We start from the raw sequence: 18,108 nt of genomic DNA on the forward strand, positions 1-18,108 counted from the left end.
ACCCGGAGGAAACCCACGCAGACACAGGGAGAACGTACAAGCTCCTTACGGGCAGTGGCGGAATTGAACCCGGGTCGCTGGCGCTGAAGTAACATTACACTAACCGCTATAGTACCGTGCGGTTAGCGTAATGCTATCATACTGCACACGACCACATTAACAACCCAACCTGACAGGAAAGTAATACGGATTCCAATGATCCTGAACATTGCTTCACAATCAGATTTATTATCACTGAACTAGATGACGTGAATTGGATGGTGGTGTTCTGCGGGAGCAGTACAGTGCAAGACATAAGATTACTATAAATTACAAAAATCAATTGTGCAAAAAAAAGGAATAGTGAGGTAATGTTTCTGGGTTTATGAACCGTTCAGAAATCTGATGGCGGAGGGGAAGAAGCTGTTCCTGAATCGTTGAGTGTGGGTCTTCAGGCTCCTGTACCTCCTGCCCGATGGTAGTAACGAGAAGAGGGCATGTCCCGGATGGTGAGGGTCCTTAGTGATGGATGCTGCCTTCTTGAGGCACTGCCTCTTGAAGATGTCCTCGATGGTGGGGAGGGTTGTGCCTGTGATGGAGCTGGCTGAGTCTACAACCCTCTGCAGCCTCTTGCGATCCTGTGCATTGGAGCCTCCATACCAGGCGGTGATGCAACCAGTCAGAATGGTCTCCACCGTACATCTATAGAAATTTGCAAAAGTCTTTGGTGACATACCGAATCACCTCAAACTCCTAACGAAGTAGAGCTGCTGGCGTGTCTTCTTCATGATTGCATCAGTGTGTTGGGCCCAAGATAGATCCTCTGAGATGTTGACGCCCAGGAACTTGAAGCTTCACACATTCAATATCCTGTGGGGGAAACGGAGCATCTCTTCTGTGCACAGAATTCTCTGAGGGTGTGCCTCGTGGAATGGATAAAGGGAATCTGTGGATGTGATGCATTTGGATTTTCTGAAGGCTTTTGATAAGGTCCCACACGGGAGGTTGGCCAACCAGGTTAGAGCAGGTGGAATTAGAGTAACATACTGGCATGGATTGAGAATTAGGTATTCAGGTTCAAGTTGATTGTCGCAGGCAGACATACCCAGGGTATAACTATCATGAAAATTAGCTTTTTTGGAGCAGCAACACAGTACGTTACAGACATAAATTAACATATATTATACATAACTTGTACAACAGAATAAACATAACACAACTGCAAGTTGAGAGAGAGAAACAGAAATGTAGTCCGAGGTAGTGTTTGGGTTTTTCAGGTCAGTTCAAGAACCTGACGGCAGTGGGGAAGAAGCTGTTGTTGAACCTTGAGGTGTGGGTCTTCAGGCTCCTGTACCTCCTGCCTGACGGCAGCATGGAGAGGAGGGTTTCGGCAGAGAGTGGGAATAACTGGGTGGGTCTCTGGTTTTCAGGCTGTGATGAGTGGGGAACCACAGGATCGGTGCTGATCCGTGTCAGTGATCCAGCTGAGGAGGTCAAATGTCATGTTTCCAAGTTTGCTGACGATACCAAACCAGTCATTTAGTCTCCTGTGTGAAGTTCTGGTCGCCCCATCACAGGGAGGTTGTGGAGGCTTGGGAGAGGGTGCAGAAGAGGTTCACCAGGACGCTGCCTGGATTAGAGGGTATGAGCTGTAAGGAGAGGTTGGACATTATTGAAAAGTCACTGGATATGGTAACCATACCTCCACAGTATTGTACGGGATGGAAGTAACACTGAAAACCACACAAGACTGATAAGAAAGAACAATTACTAAAAGTGGAAACTAGTTCTTCCGTTCATGGGAGCGAATGTTTGTATGTATGTTGGACTTTTAGAACCATAGAACACTACAGTACAGAAAACAGGCCATTCGGCCCTTCTAGTCTGTGCTGAAACTTTATTCTGCTAGTCCCATTGACCTGCACCCAGTCCATCACCCTCCAGACCGCTCCCATCCATGTATCTATCCAATTTATTCTTAAAACTTAAGAGTGAGCCTGCATTTACCATGTCAGATGGCAGCCCGTTCCACACTCCCACCAGTCTCTGAGTGAAGAAATTCCCCCTGATGTTCCCCCCTAAAGGTACATCAGTACCTCAATTGAGGTACTTAATGAATACTTTACGTCAGTATTCACCACAGAAAAAGATCTGGGGGATTGTAGTGGAGACTTGCAGCGGCCTGAAAAGCTTGAGCATGTAGATATTAGAAAAGAGGTGGTGCTGAAACTTTTGGAAAGCATCAAGTTAGATAAGTCGCCGTGACCAGATGAGATGTACCCCAGGTTGCTGTGCGAGGCGAGGGAGGAGATTGCGGAGCCTCTGATGATGATCTTTCTGTCGTCCATGGAGACGGGAGAAGTTCCGGAAGATTGGAGGGTTGTGGATGTTGTTCCCTTATTCAAGAAGGGGAGTAGGGATAGCCCAGGAAATTATAGATCGGTGAGTCTTACCTCAGTGGTTGGTAAGCTGATGGAGAAGATCCTGAGAGGCAGGATTTATAACATTTGGAGAGGTATAATATGATTAGGAATAGTCAGCATGGTTTGTCAAAGGCAGGTCCTGCCTTACAAGCCTGATTGAATTTTTTGAGGATGTGACTAAGCACATCGATGAAGGGAGAGTAGTAGATGTAGTGTATATGGATTTCAGCAAGGTGTTTGATAAGGTACCCCATGCGAGGCTTATGGAGAAGGTGAGGAGACATGGGATCCAAGGGGACATTGCAGTGTGGATCCAGAACTGACTGGCCCACAGAAGGTAAAGAGTGGTTGTTGAAGGGTCGTATTCTGAGTGGAGGTCGGTGACCAGTGGTGTACCTCAGGGATCTGTATTGGGACCCTTACTCTTTGTGATTTTTATAAACGACCTGGATGAAGAAGTGGAGGGGTGGGTTAGTAAGTTTGCGGATGACACGAAGGTTGGGGGTGTTGTGGATAGTTTGAAGGGCTGTCAGAGGTTACAGAGAGACATAGATAGGATGCAGAGTTGGGCTGAGAAGTGGCAGATGCAGTTCAACCCAGATAAGTGTGAAGTGGTTCATTTTGGTAGGTCAAATATGTTGGCGGAATATGGTATTAATGGTAGGACTCTTGGCAGTGCAGAGGATCAGAGGGATCTTGGGGTCCGAGTCCATAGGACGCTCAAAGCGGCTGCGCAGGTTGACTCTGTGGTTAAGAAGGCATATGGTGTATTGTCCTTCATCAATCGGGGAATTGAATTTAGGAGCCGAGAGGTATTGTTGCAGCTGTATAGGACCCTGCTCAGACCCCACTTGGAGTACTGTGCTCAGTTCTGGTCGCCTCACTACAGGAAGGATGTGGAAGCCATAGAAAGGGTGCAGAGGAGATTTACTAGGATGCTGCCTGGATTGGGAGCATGCCTTATGAAAGCAGGTTGAGTGAACTCGGCCATGGAGGACGAGGGGGAACCTGATAGAGGTGTAGAAGATGATGAGAGGCATTGATCATGTGGATAGTCAGAGGTTTTTCACCAGGGCCGAATTGGTTGCCACAAGAGGACACAGGTTTAAGGTGCTGGGGAGTAGGTACAGAGGAGATGTGTCAGGGGTAAGTTTTTTACTCAGAGAGTGGTGAGTGCGGGGAATGGGCTGCCGGAAACGGTGGTGGAGGCGGATACGATAGGGTCTTTCAAGAGACTATTAGATATGTACATGGAGCTGAGTAAAATAGAGGGCTATGGGTAAGCCTAGTAATTTCTAAGGTAGGGACATGTTCGGCACAGCTTTGTGGGCCAAAGGGCCTGAATTGTGCTGTAATTTTTCTATTTTCTAAACCTTTCCCCTTTCACCCTAAAGTTATATCCTCTCGTACTTATCTCTCCTAATCTAGGTGGAAAGAGCCTGCTCGCACTTACTCTGTCTATACCCCTCATAATTTTGTAAACCTCTATCAAATCTCCCCTCATTCTTCTGCGCTCCACAGAATAAAGTCCTAACCTGTTCAATCTTTCCCTGTAACTCAACTCCTGAAGACCCGGCAACATTCTAGTAAATCTTCTCTGCACTCTTTCAATCTTACTGATATCCTTCCTATAGTTAGGTGACCAGAACTGCGCACAATACTCCAAATTTGGCCTCACCAATGTCTCATACAACCTCACCATAACATCCCAACTCCTGTACTCAATACTTTGATTTATGAATGCCAGGATGCCAAAAGCCTTCTTTACAACCCTGTCTACCTGTGACGCCACTTTCAGGGAATTATGTATCTGAACTCCCAGATCCCTTTGTTCCTCCGCACTCCTCAGTGCCCTACCATTTACTGTGTATGTCCTACCTTGATTTGTCCTTCCAAAATGCAACACCTCACACTTGTCTGCATTCAATTCCATCTGTCATTTTCTGGCCCATTTTTCCATTTGGTTCAGATCCCTCTGCAAGCTTTGAAATCCTTCCTCGCTGTCCACAACGCCTCCAATCTTAGTGTCATCAGCAAACTTGCTGATCCAATTTACCACATTATCATCTAGATCATTGATATAGACATTTTGAATTTGATAATGTTATGGGAGCTTGTCTGTGTGCAGGGGTAAGTTGGTTTATTATTGTCACATGTACCGAGGTACAGTGAAGAACCTTGTTTTGCATGCCACCCATGCAGATCATTTCATCACGTCAGTGCGCTGAGGTAGTACAGGGGAAAACAATAACAGAATGCAGAATAAAGGGTTACAGTTACAGAGAAAGTGCAGTGCAGGCAGACAATAAGGTGCAAGGTCATAACGAGGTAGATTGTGAGGTCAGGAGTCCATCTTATTGTACTAAGGAACCGTTCAATCATCTTATAACAGCGGGATAGAGGCTGTCCTTGAGCCTGGTGGTACGTGCTCTCAGGCTTTTGTGTCTTCTGCCCGATGGGAGGGGGAGAAGAGAGAACGTCCGGGGTGGGAGGGAAACTAATTTTTCTTAACTAATTTCATTTACTTCCTCATTTGCACTGGACCCTTAGTTCTCCAGAATATCTGGGAGGTCTTTTGTGTCTTCTGTAAAGGCAGATGCAAAGTATTGGTTTAATTCCTTTGCCGTCTTTATTACATTTTAAGTTCTCCCGTCTCCAGTCCTCGGGGTTAGTGCCTTTTCTAGCAATTGTATATAACCTTCTCCTTAGATTTAACATTAACTTTATTTCCCGCTGTTATCAACAGTTGGACTACTTTTCCTGTTGTTTCTGTGCCTTAAAGGAATGTATATTTGTTGCAAATCGTGTAATATTTCTTTAAATGTGAGCCATTTCCTGTCCACTGTCAGACCCTTTAATGTATTTTGCCATCTCCCACAGCCTGTGCCCCTCATAACTTCACAGGTTCCTTTGTTTAGATTGAAAACACTGGCTTCAGATTGAATCACATCACTTTCCAATTTCATGTGAGGTTCTGTCATACTGTGATTGTTCCTTTATGATAGACTCATTAATTAATCCTTTCTCATTGCACCAAACTGGATCTAAAATAACCTGCTGTCTCGTCGGTCCCAAAGTTTTAATAAAGGAATTTATATTCTCTGTGCTGTCAGTACTAATTTGATCTGCCCAGTCTTTTGTAGATCAAAGTCGCCCATGATTACTTGGTAATTGGCAATTGGTTTATTATTGTCACACGTACCGAGATACAGTGAAAAGCTTTTGTTTGCGTGCCATCCAGACAGATCATTCTGTACTTAAGTACATCGAGGTAGTCCAAAGGAAAAACAGAATGCAGAATGTAGTGTTGCAGTTACAGAGAAAGTGCAGTGCAGGTGGACAAATAAAATGCCAGGCACTAACCCTGTAACACCTCTAATTTCCTCATTTATATCATGCCCTACAAAGTAACTACTATGCAGAAGTGTATAAACGTCTCCCACCAATGTTCTCAGCTCCCTGCTGTGTGTTAGCCCCACCCACCATGATTCTAATTCTCCATCATGATCCACTGAGCCAAGCTCGTTCTTGATGTCTATACTAATGTCGATCCTGCCCTCTTCCCTGTCCTTCTGCCCTGTCCTTCCGAACTATTGAATACCTTGGAATATTTAGTTCCCAAGTGTGGCCACAATTCTGAAATGGCAATTAGATTGTTTTCTTCTTTTTGTGCTTGTCATCAATACAGTGTGTGATTAGATGTGGTTCCTCTAAACTTGGTTTAATATTTAATGCGCTGGGCCGTATTTTTTGTTGCCTTTATTTCAGTTGCTTCTTTATTTTGCTGGCATCATTTCGTTGATTCTCTCCCTCTTGACTCTTCTCTCCGTGCCCCATCTACCCGCCACACACACGATCCATTCAGTGACCATGTGCATCGGAGGAGAGAGATTAGAACATAGAACATACAGCACAGGAGCAGGCCCTTCGGCCCACAATGTTGTGCTGAACATTAAGTTAATGACACCTAATCCCTTCTGCCTGCACATAGTCCATGTCTCCCCCCCCCCATTCTCTGCACATCCATGAACCTATCTAAGGGCCTTTTAACCCCCTCTATCGTATCTGCCTCCACCACCAGCACATTCCAGGCACCTGCCACTCTTTGTGTATTGAAAGAAAACTGGAAACTGATTTGAATGTTGCAGCACTGGTTCATGTTATTGCCTCACAGCTGCCTGAATGCTACACCAGGTGTGTCGTTTTTGCTTCCATTACTGGGGTTTTGACCAGAACCCAGATGCTCCTGGTGAGGAGCTGAGCATTTGACCCACAGATGTTTCAAACATCTGTCTGGCCTTTAGGATGACTTTATTAACGGTTTTTCTGTTTCTGTCGCTGAACTTGAAGCTGATTTGAATGTTGTAGCCTGGTGGTTAATATTGCTGCCTCACAGCTCCAGAGACCTGGGTCCAATCCCGATGTCCGACGCTGTCTGTATGTGGAGTTTGCACGCTCTCCCTGTGACCGTGTGGGTTTCCCCCGGGTGCTCCGGTTTCCTCCCACATCCCAAAGACGTGCGGATCGGAGGGTTAATTGGCCGCTGTAAATTGACCCCAGTGTGTGGGTGAGGGGTAGAGACTGGGTGGAGTTGATGGGAACAGGCTGCAGGGCTACAGGGAAATAAAAAGGGAGTGGTTCTGATGGGATAATTGTGCTGGGGGGCCGGCATGGATCCAATGGGCTGAACAGCCTCATTCTCTGTCATTCTGTAAGTCAGCAAGTCGGCTTTGTTGCTGGGCTGAAGGAGACCTGATAGAAGTTTACAAGATTATGAGAGGCAAAGATAGACAGCCGTATCTTTTTCCCAGGGTAGAAATGTCTAATACTGGAGGGCTTGCAGAGGGGGAAAGTTTAAAGGAGGTGTGCGAGACAAGCTATTTTACACAGAGCGGTGGGTGCCTGGAATGTGCTGCCGGGGTGGGGGTGGAGGCAGATACAATAGAGGAGTTTAAGAGGCTCTTAGATAGGCACATGAATATGCAGAGAATGGAGGGAGATGGACATTGTGTAGGCAGAAAGGATTAATTTAATTAGGTGTCATTAGCTTAATTAGTTCAGCATAACATCGTCGGCCGAAGGGCCTGTTCTGTACTGTTCTATGTTCTCGGATGGCCATTTGGCCCCTCTGTCCTGCTCTCCTGTTCAATACAGTCACAGCTGGTTAACCCCGTCCTCATCTCCACGTTCCCACTTGTTCCCCACAACCCCCATTCTTCTACAGACTATAGATCCATCTCAGCCTCTCACCTGTTCAGTGAGTCTGTCTCTGGGAAGAAATCCCTTCTTGTTTCTGTCCTGAGTGGGCAGCCCGTGACCCTGAGACTGTGTACTCCCACCAGGGGAAGCATCCTCTCCGCATCCGCCCTGTCAATCCCCCTCAGATTGTACAAGATGTTGGTGAGGCCGCATTTGGAATACTCTGTTCAGTTCCGTTCACCCTGCTGTTGGAAAGATGCCACTAAGCCGGAAAGAGTGCAGAGGAGATTTACGAGGATGTTGATGGTACTCGAGGGACTGAGAGGTTGAGCAAGTTGGGACTGTTTTCATTGGAGCGCAGGAACATAGAACATTACAGCGCAGAACAGGCCCTTCGGCCCACAATGTTGTGCCGACATAGCTAATCCCTCCTACCTACAGAATGCCCATATGCCTCAATTTTCCTCTCATTCATGTGCCCATCCAAGCCCCTTTTAAAAGCCCCCAATGAATTTGTCTCCACCACCATATCAGGCAACACATTCCAGGCATCCACCACTCTCTCAGTAAAAAAAGCGTACCCTTCACGTCTGTTCTGAACCTACCCCCTCTCACCTTAAATGCATGCCCTCTGGTATTGGATCGCTCAATAATGGGAAAAAGATATTGCTTGTATGAGAGTGAGGGGTGATGTTACAGATGTGTATAAAATCACGAGGGGCATAGACAGGGTGAGTGCACACAGTCTTTTTCCCCAGGGCTGGGGAATCAAGAACTAGAGGGCACAGGTTTAAGGTGAGAGGGGAGAGATTTAATAGGAACCTGAGAGGCAACTTTTTCACCCAGAGGGTGGTCAGTATATGGAACGAGCTGCCAGAGGAAGTGGGTGAGGCAGGTACATTAACAACATTTAAAAGACACTTGGACAGGTCCATGGACAGGAAAGGTTTAGAGGGATAAGGGCCAAACGCGGGCAAATGGGACTAGATAAATGGAAATCTTGGTCAATATGGACCAGTTGGGCCGAAGGGCCTGTTTCGTGCTGTATGACTCTGCTACTGCACTCATTAGATTACACGATTGGCAGTGTTTTGGGAATCCTCCAAGGATGCGTCAGTGCTCATCCCAGATCCAATCACAAGGCCGACAGACATGGTGTGGGTGACGGAGAGGTGCCGAGACAGGGGCCTGTGCTGTGTCAGGTGCACTGACTGCAGGGTGTGGTGGCAGTGCCGGGAGGGGTGGGGCAGGGATTCCGGTGCTGCCTGCTCGACTGGTTCCTGCCCTGTCTCATCCCAGCCCCGCCAACGTCCAGCTGTTCCGGTTTCACAACCTCTGGCTCCTCGTTTCACTGTGAACATTGAACCATTTTTTAAAAAAATTTTGAAAATTCCTTTATTACAAAACAGTCTACAATACGACAAAACTACAACAAACACAGAGACAATAACAGTGACCAAACACAGTCACTAACACAACTAAACTAAATTAAAATATCCCCATCCCTACCAAGGACGGCACTTATCCCCCACGGTGTCCAACGGTCCCGGAACGCCTCCATGGTACCCGTGGACACTGCATACTCCCTCTCCACGGCTACCTGGGCACGGACATAACCCCGGAACATCTCGAGGCAGTCCGCCCGGGCAGCACCTTCCGCTACCTGCTTCCAGGGCCCACGGATAGCCACCTTAGCTAGCCCCAGGAGCAAGTTCACCAGGATATCCTCAGCCCTCCTTGCCCCCCGCCTTACTGGATGACCACAGGTGAACAGGTTGGGGTTGAAGTGCAGCCAGAAGGCGAGGAGCAGCCCCCGCAACATTGACAGTGTGGGAGGGGCGGCGAGGGGGGAGCGCCGCACTGAGGGAGGGGCAGTACTGAGGGAGCTTTTGAGTGTGGATTGACTCAGCCTGCAATTAAAATGAGCCTCGGAGGAAGGAGGAGGGCTCTGGAGGGACGGTTTATACCTCGGGCAGCCAGTCACACCGCAGTGAGCGGTGACTCTCTCTGCCAATACCGAGGGCCACATCCCCTGCATCACGTCATGTCCCTGGGTGGGTGTGAACTGTCCCCCTGGATCCTTCAAACCCTGGCCTTGTGTTGGGTCCTGCTGCGGAGGTTTCAGCCCGGGATGGGACTGCACTCTCTGGAGTGGAGGAGGCCACACACTGGCGGTTCGTTCTACTCTGGGCGCCGCCTGGTGCACTGGGCTGGAGCAGGTGTGCCAGCAACGTGGGAGATTCTGGAGGAACTCAGTGGGTCGGGCAGCATCTGTGGAGGGAAATGGTCATGGTGGTCCAGATCGGGGGTCTCGACTGTCAGGACGGGACCCCACCTCCAGCTGGTCAGTCTGTGTTCCATCTCTGAACAAGTTTGTCAACCCATCCCACTCCCAGACAGAACTTTCCCTTCGGGACCCTTGTGTGAATTCCCCTTGGCTCAGCTCCCACAGCAGTTGGCTGGGGTAAACTCCACCCCCCACCGCCCCCCCCACCCCCAACTGGGTGTGTGTCTGCTCCCCTTCCCTCCCTGTCCCTGGCTCACCCACACCCACCAGCGGTGACTGCGGGCTCACCAGAGAGTGGAGTGTGTCTGGGGCAACTCACCCAGGCCCTTCAAACCAGGGAGGGGGCTTTGCCCGGCAAATCCCCCCACCCCCACCAATGTATCCCACCCGACTGTTTCCCCTCACACTCTCTGCTTGCCCTCCCCCTTTCTGCCTCTCCACACTCTCTCCCCCCTCCCCACATTTACCCCCTCTCCTCACCCCTCCCTCTCACCCCGCATTTAGCCCCTCCCTCTCCTCCCCACTCCCCTCTCCATATTTACCTCCACTCCCCCTGCATTTACCCATCTCTCCCCCCACATTTATCCCCTCTCCCCCACTCCCTCCCTCTCCCCCACATTTACCCCGCTCTCCCTACCCCCTCCCTCTCCCCCACTCCCCTGCATTTACCCCTTCTCCCCACCCCCTCCCTCTCCCCCACTCCCCTGCATTTACCCCCTCTCCCCACCCCCTCCCTCTCCCCCACTCCCCCCACATTTGCCCTCCCTCTCCCCACATTTACCCTGCTCTCCCTACCCCCTCCCTCTCCCCCACTCCCCCCACATTTACCCCCTCTCCCCACCCCCACCCCCTGGCTGGTCCTCACTCAGTGGTGTCGCCTCTCTCCCTCAGTGCCGGATGTTCTGCAAGGACCTGAGCGCGGACACGCTGTACGATGTCCTGCACGACGCCGAGTACCGCCGCAAGTGGGACGAGAACATGATCGAGACGTTCGACATCGGGAGGCTGACGGCCAACGCGGACGTGGGTTACTACGCCTGTGAGTGTGTGAGGCCACCTTGGCCCCACCCAGGGGGCTGACCTGACTTCGGCGAGGTGGGGAACCAAGGGCTGGGGCCCCAAACACCCCGGCTGCCCCTGTGTGCACAGGAAGATCCCACGGAATCGGTGACAATGAGCAACTAGATTGCTGGGGGCTGGTTGAGCCGGGAACGATATCCAGGGATCCTTGTTGTGGAATCTCTGCTCAGGAGACCTCGCGAAGAGACCTCCCACCCCCTGCTCCTCTCCCCTCTGAGGATTGATCCCTCTCTGAGGAGTTGGCCTGAGCCAGCCACTCACGTGGGCCAGAGAAGGTCAAACATTGGGTGGGCAGGGATTGACATAGAACACAGAACAGTACAGCACAGGAACAGGCCCTTTGGCCCACCATGTCTGGGCCAACCGCGGTGCTAAATTAAACTAAATCTCTTCTGTCTGCACATGATCCATATTCCTCCAAACCCTGCATATTCATGTGTCTGTCTAACAGCCTCTAAAACCCCACCATCACATCTGCCTCCACCACCACCCCTGGCAGCCCGTTCCAGGCACCCACCACTCTCTGTATAAAAAAACTTGCCCCACACATCTCCTTTAAACTTTCCCCCCTCACCTTAAATACATGTCCTCTAATACTTGACACTTCTACCCTAGGAAAAAGACTCTGTGACTGTCTTACCCTATCTGTGCCTGTCATAGTTTTATAACCCTCTATCAGGTCTCCCCTCAGCCTCCGACACTCCAGGGAGAACAACCCAAGTTTGTCCAACCTCTCCTTATAGCTCATGCCCTCTAATCCAGGCAGCATCCTGGTGAACCTCTCCTGCACCCTCTCCAAAGCCTCCACATCCTTCCTGTAATAGGGCGACCAGAACTGCACGCAATACTCCAAGTGTGGTCTGACCAGAGTTTTATACAGCTGCAACATGGCTTCTTGACTCTTGTACTTAATGCCCCGACCAATGAAGGTAAGATCCCATATGCTGCCTTTACCACCTTCTTTACTTGTGTGGCCACTTTCCGTGAGCTGTGGACTTGGACCCCAAGATCCCTCTGTACATCACTGCTGCTAAGGGTCCTGCCTTTAGCTGCATACTTTCCCTGGTAACATCCTGGGGAATCTTTTCTGCACCTTTTCCAGCTTAATGACATCCAGGCGACCAGAACTGCCCACAGTGTACCAGGTGTGGTCTCACCAACGCCTCGTACAGCTGTAACATGACGTCCCAACTCTTGTACTCAGTGCCTTGACCGATGAAGGCAAGCGTACAAAAAGCCTTCTGCACCACCCTGTCCACCTGTGTCGTAACTTTCAGGGAACCTTGTACCCTTAGGTCCCTCTGTTCTACAACACTCTCCAGGGACCAACCACTTACAGTGTACATCCCAAAGTGCAAAACCTCACACTTATTCAAGCTAAATTCCACTTGCCATTGTATGGCCCATTTCTCAAATTGGTCTCGATCCCCTTGTAAACCCAGTGTACTAAGCGTGTTGTACAGAGCTGAGTATTATCTCCCTACTCCCAGGCTCTGTGTAGACCCAAGGAACCATTCAATAGCCATATTGTAGAAGACATTGGTGAGGCCACGCTTGGTTTCGGTCACCCTGCTGTAGGAAAGATCCCATGAAGCTGGAAAGAGTGCAGAGGAGATTTACGAGGATGTTGCCGGGACTCAAGGGACTGAGTTATGGAGAGGGGTTGAGCAGATTGGGACTTTATTCATTGGAGCGTAGGAGACTGAGGGGTGATCTTATAGAGGTGAATAAAATCATGAGGGGCAGAGACAGGGTGAATGCACACAGTCTTTTTCCCAGGGTTGGGGAATCAAGAACTAGAGGGCACAGGTTTAAGGTGAGAGGGGAGAGATTTAATAGGAACCTGAGGGGTAACTTTTTCACCCAGAGGGTGGTCAGTATATGGAACGAGCTGCCGGAGGAAGTGGTTGAGGCAGGTACGTTAACAACATTTAAAAGGTACATGGATAGGAAATGGGTACCTGCAGATCCTGTTTGATTTACTGGAGTTCTTTGAGGATATAATGAGCGCAGTGGATAGAGGGGAACAGGTGGATGTTGTATACTTGGATTTCCAGAAAGCATTCGATAATGTGCCACATAAAAGACTTATCCATAAGATAAGGATGCATGGAGTTGGGGGTAAGGTATTAGCATGGATAGGGGATTGGTTAACCAATAGAAGGCAGAGAGTTGGGATAAATGGGTGTTTCTCTGGTTGGCAATCAATGGTGAGCGGGGTGCCGCAGGGGTCGGTGCTGGGCCCACAACCGTTCACGATATACATTAACGATTTGGAAGAGGGGACCGAGCAGTGTATCTAAGTTTGCTGATGACACTAAATTGAGTGGCAAAGCAAATTGTGCAGAGGATGCGCAGAGTCTGCCGAGAGATGTAGATAGGTTAAGTGATTGGGCAAGGGCCTGGCAGACGGAGTACAATGTTGGTAAATGTGAGGTCATCCACTTTAGAAGGAAAAATAGAAGATCAGATTATTATTTAAATGGTGAAAGATTGCAGCGTGCTGTTGTGCAGAGGGACTTGGGAGTCCTTGTGCATGAATCGCAAAAGGTTGGTTTACATGTACAACAGGTTAACAAGAAGGCAAATGGAACGTTGGCCTTCATTGCTGGAGGGATTGAATTTAAGAGCAGGGAGGTTATGCTGCAACTGTACAGGGTACTGGTGAGGCCTCACCTGGAGTACTGCGTGCAGTTCTGGTCTCCTTACTTGAGGAAAGATGTATTGGCTTTGGGGGCGGTGCAGAGGAGGTTCACCAGGTTGATTCTGGAGGTGAGGGTGTTAGCCTGTGAGGAGAGACTGAGTCACCTGGGACTATATTCGCTGGAATTCAGAAGAATGAGGGGGGATCTTATAGAAACATATAAAATTATGAAAGGGATAAATAAGATAGAGGCAGGAAGGTTGTTTCCATTGGTGGGTGAGACTAGAACTAGGGGACATAGCCTCAAAATTCAGGGGAATAGATTTAGGACGGAGAGGGGGAGAAACTGCTTTGCCCAGAGAGTAGTCAATCTGTGGAATTCTCTGCCCAGGAAAGCAGTAGCGGCTACCTCATTACATATATTTGAGACACAGTTAGATAGATTTTTGTATTGTAGGGAATTAAGGGCTCTGGGGCAAAGGCAGGTAGATGGATCTGAGTCCACGGCCAGATCAGCCATGATCTTATTGAATGGTGGAGCAGGCTCGACGGGCCAGATGGCCGACTCCTGCTCCTATTTCTTATGTTAAAGGTTTAGAGGGATGTGGGCCAAATATGGACAAATGGAACTGGCTTAGATGGGAATCTTGGTCGGCACGGACTGTTTGGGCCGAAGGGCCTGTTTCTGGCCTGTATGACGCGATGACTAATAGCCATGCCATTAATTATTTCTGCACCCCACCCCCTTTCTCTGCTCCCGCACCCCCTTTAAACACATTTGCGGGGTGGGTTTGAGATTTTGTTTGTCATTTGGTCACCAGGGAGGTGCCCGAAGCCCTTGAAAAACCGTGATGTGGTCACTCTGAGGTCGTGGATACCCGTGGGCCATGATTACATCATCATGAACTACTCAGTGAAGCACCCGGTGAGTGCCTGGGGAGGGGGAGGGGCCGGGCTGGAGGGAGGGGGAATGGCTGAGAGGGTGGGTGCAAGGAAGCGTCATGGTATTAAATGAGCAAGCAGACCAGAAAGGGGCTGAGTGGCCTACCCTGCTCCTAATTCATCAGTTGGGATGGATGCAAAGTGATTGAGCCAGAGGAGATGAGGGTTTATATCATTAATTTAAAGAAAACAAAATGTAATTGGTTTATTATTGTCACTTTACCAAGATATAGTGAAAAGCTTTTGTTTACATGCCATCCAGATGGATCATTCTGTACATTAGTACATCAAGGCAGTAAAAAGGAAAACAGAATGTGGAATAAAGTGTCACAGTTACCGAGAAAGTGCAGTGCAGGCAGACAATAAGGTGCAAGGGCCACGACGAGGTAGATTGTGAGATCAAGAGTTCACCTCTATCGTATAAAAGGTCCATTTAAGAGTCTGATAACAGCGGGATAGAAGCTGTCCTTGAGCCTGGTGGTACGTGTTCTCAAGCTTTTGTATCTTCTGTTCGGTGGAAAGAGGGCAGGAGAGGGAATGACCAGGGTGGGTGGGGATTATATTGGCTGCTGTCCCGAGGCAGTAGGAAGTGTAGACAGAGTCCATGGAGGGGAGGCTGGTTTCTGTGACACGCTGAGCTGTGTCCATAACTCTATAATTTCTTGTGGTCCCGGGCAGAGCAGTTGCCGTAGCAAGCCGTGATACATCCAGATTGGATGCTTTCTATGGTGCATCTGTAAAAGTTGGTGAGGGTCATCAAGGACGTGTCATCTTTAGCCTTCTGAGGAAGTAGAGGCGTTGGTGAGCTTTCTTGGCTGTAGTGTCCATGTGGCTGGACCAGGGCAAGTTGTTGGTGATATTTGCACCGAGGAACTTGAAGCTTCAACCATCTCCACCTCGGCACCAGTGATAAAGACAGGGGTGTGTACTCCACCCCACTTTCTCAAGTCAATGACCAGCTCTTTTGTTTTGCTGACATTGAGGGAAAGATTGTTGTCATGACACCATGTTACAAGGCTCTCTATCTCTTTCCTGTACTCTTTCTCGTCAGTGTTTGAGATCCGGCCCACTACGGTGGTGTCATCTGCAAATCTGTGAGATTTTGTGATCGAGAATCAAATGCAAAATCCTGTAGACTCTGGAAATCTGAAATAAAAACTGGGAATGCGCTGAGTCCAGGTGAAGGGTCTTGACCTGAAACGTTGACTGCCCATCTCGCGCCACAGATGCTGCTCGACCCGCTGAGCTCCTCCAGCAGATTAATTTTTGCTCCAGATCCCGGCTTCTCAGTTTGTTGTGTTTCTACAACAGAGGATGTTGGAAGCAGCCAGCAGGTGTGGGGGAGAAACGAGGTCAACGTTTCAGCTCGATGGTTCCATCACCAGAACGGAGCAAACATGCGGAGTTAGCGATTTTTTTTTTCAAAAGTAGTTTAAAACTGCGGGGGAAGTGGGTGGGAGAGAAGGAGCAAAACAGACGCGCGCGGGTGTCCTTGGAGAAGGAGCACGTGGTATCCACAGGCCCCCTGGTTGAGCTCCACGCTCAGTGGGCCCCTCGGGATCGCATGTGCCGTGGACGGTGAGAATGCGATTCTTCTCTGAAGTGTTGCGTGTGTGTTTAGCTGTTTAGGTGTTAGTGTTATTTTGCTGTAGTTCTGTAGATGCTTAGTCTGTTTTCTTCTCTTTCTGTATTAGTTGTAGTATTTGGACACTGGTTGTCCTTTTGTAGTGCTTTTATCTAATAAACGTTTATATTTTTTTTAAAAAGGGAGCAAAATGGAAAGTTTATATCTGGAGAAGAGAGTAACCGGGGAGACTGGACAAGCTTTAGCGATAAGGAGAGGTTGGACAAACTTGGGTTGTTTTCTCTGGAGCGGCAGAGGCTGAGGGGAGACCTGATAGAGGTTTATAAAATTACGAGATGGATGGATAGATGGAATCCTTTTTCCCCAGTGTAGAAATGTCAAGTACTAGAGGAAATGCAGAGGGGGAAAGTTTAAAGGAGATGTGTGGGGCAAGTTTTTTTACACAGAGAGGTGGGTATCTGGAACGGGCTGCCAGGGGTAGTGGTGGAGGCAGATACAATAGGAATGTTTAAGAGGCTGTTAGATAGACACATGAACGGGCAGGGAACAGAGGGATGTGGACCATGTGCAGGCAGGTGGGATTAGTTTGGATTAGCATTGTTTTTGGCACAGACATGGTGGGCCAAAGGGCCTGTTCCTGTGCTGTACTATTGTTGGGATCTGGGCAGTTTGCCTGAAAATGGAAGGGTGCTCTACGGCAGGGAGCTTGCAAAGAAAGTGGGCTAAATACCCAGAGAAACTGGCAGGGGAGAGATGGGAGAGCGGAGAGCTCTTTCAAAGAGCAAGCATCGGCTCAGCCCACTGAATGACCGTCCCAGAACATCTGAAATGTCCTTTTTCAGGAAGCGCGGCTTCCCTTCCACTGTGGACAGAGCCTGATCTTGCATCTCCTCTGTTGTACTACTCAACCTCTCTCCTTCCTTGGGCCATGTGGAGGTAGACACCAGGAGACCTGGTTTGGTCCACGTGTCTGCACTGGTTTTGTGCTGCTCACTCTGGGCAGGGACACTCTGTTGAGCGCTGCTGTGTGACTGTTTTGTTTCTTCCCTTCAGAAATACCCTCCAAAGAAGGAACGAGTTCGAGCTGTCTCAATCCAGACCGGATACTTGGTAGAAACCAACAGTGCCAACAGCTGTACCCTCACCTACCTGGCCGAGGTTGACCCGAAAGGTAAGAGCAGGCTTGGTTCACTCCTGGGAAGTGATGAGATCCAGGCCACGACATTCCTTGCTGCTTTTATTGGAACGTCACAGGAGTTTCATTCATTCCCTCCACCACTGGCGCACAGGGGCTGCAGTGTGCACCGTCTACACAACACACTGCAGTCACTCACCCAGGCTACTCCGACAGCACCTCCCAAACCCACCTCCTCTCCCACCCAGAAGGACAAGGGCAGCGGGTGCAGGGGAACACCACCACCTGCAGGTTCCCCTCCCAGTCACACACCGTCCCGACTTGGAAATATCTCGCCGTTCCTTCACCGTCACTGGGTCTAAATCCTGGAACTCCCTCCCCAACAGGACCGTGGGAGCTCCTTCACCAGAAGGACTGCAGCGGGTCAAGAAGGGGGCTCACCCCCACCTTCTCAGGGGGAATAAATGCTGGTCTGTCCAGCGACACCCAGATTCAGAAAATTAACAAAAAACGTGCTAGCAAACAAGTTCTTCCTCAGATCCTTCAGATCCCCTCTGTATCTTACCCTGAACCCCTGCCCTTTGGCTTTGGACATCTCTGCTAAAGAGAAAAGATTCTTACAGTCCTGCTTATCTGTTCCCCTCATAATTTTGTATCGGGTCTTCCCGCAGCTCCAGGGAGAACAGACCCCGTCTCTCCTGTTAACTGAAACACCCCATTCTCGTCCTGGTGAACCACCTCCACACCCCCTCCAGTGCAGTCACCTCCTTCCCACAGTGTGGTGGCCAGAACTGCACACAGTCCTCCAGCTGTGGCCTGACCAGTGCTTTATGA

The 18,108-nt window shown here is 49.4% G+C and overlaps 1 protein-coding gene across 1 annotated transcript in view; it reads left to right on the top strand.

The window, feature by feature from the left end:
• The window catches only part of stard10 (StAR-related lipid transfer (START) domain containing 10), a 39,808-nt gene that overhangs the window by 9,019 nt on the left and 12,681 nt on the right, over positions 1 to 18,108 (top strand). Inside the window, exons 2-4 of the mRNA XM_052025720.1 lie at positions 10,780 to 10,927; positions 14,434 to 14,537; positions 17,193 to 17,310. Coding sequence (XP_051881680.1) covers positions 10,780 to 10,927; positions 14,434 to 14,537; positions 17,193 to 17,310 — 370 coding nt within the window. The remainder of the gene's footprint in view (positions 1 to 10,779; positions 10,928 to 14,433; positions 14,538 to 17,192; positions 17,311 to 18,108) is intronic.

Source organism: Pristis pectinata, chromosome 11 (genome assembly GCF_009764475.1).
Source record: "Pristis pectinata isolate sPriPec2 chromosome 11, sPriPec2.1.pri, whole genome shotgun sequence".
In the NCBI taxonomy this organism is placed as follows: Eukaryota; Metazoa; Chordata; class Chondrichthyes; order Rhinopristiformes; family Pristidae; genus Pristis; species Pristis pectinata.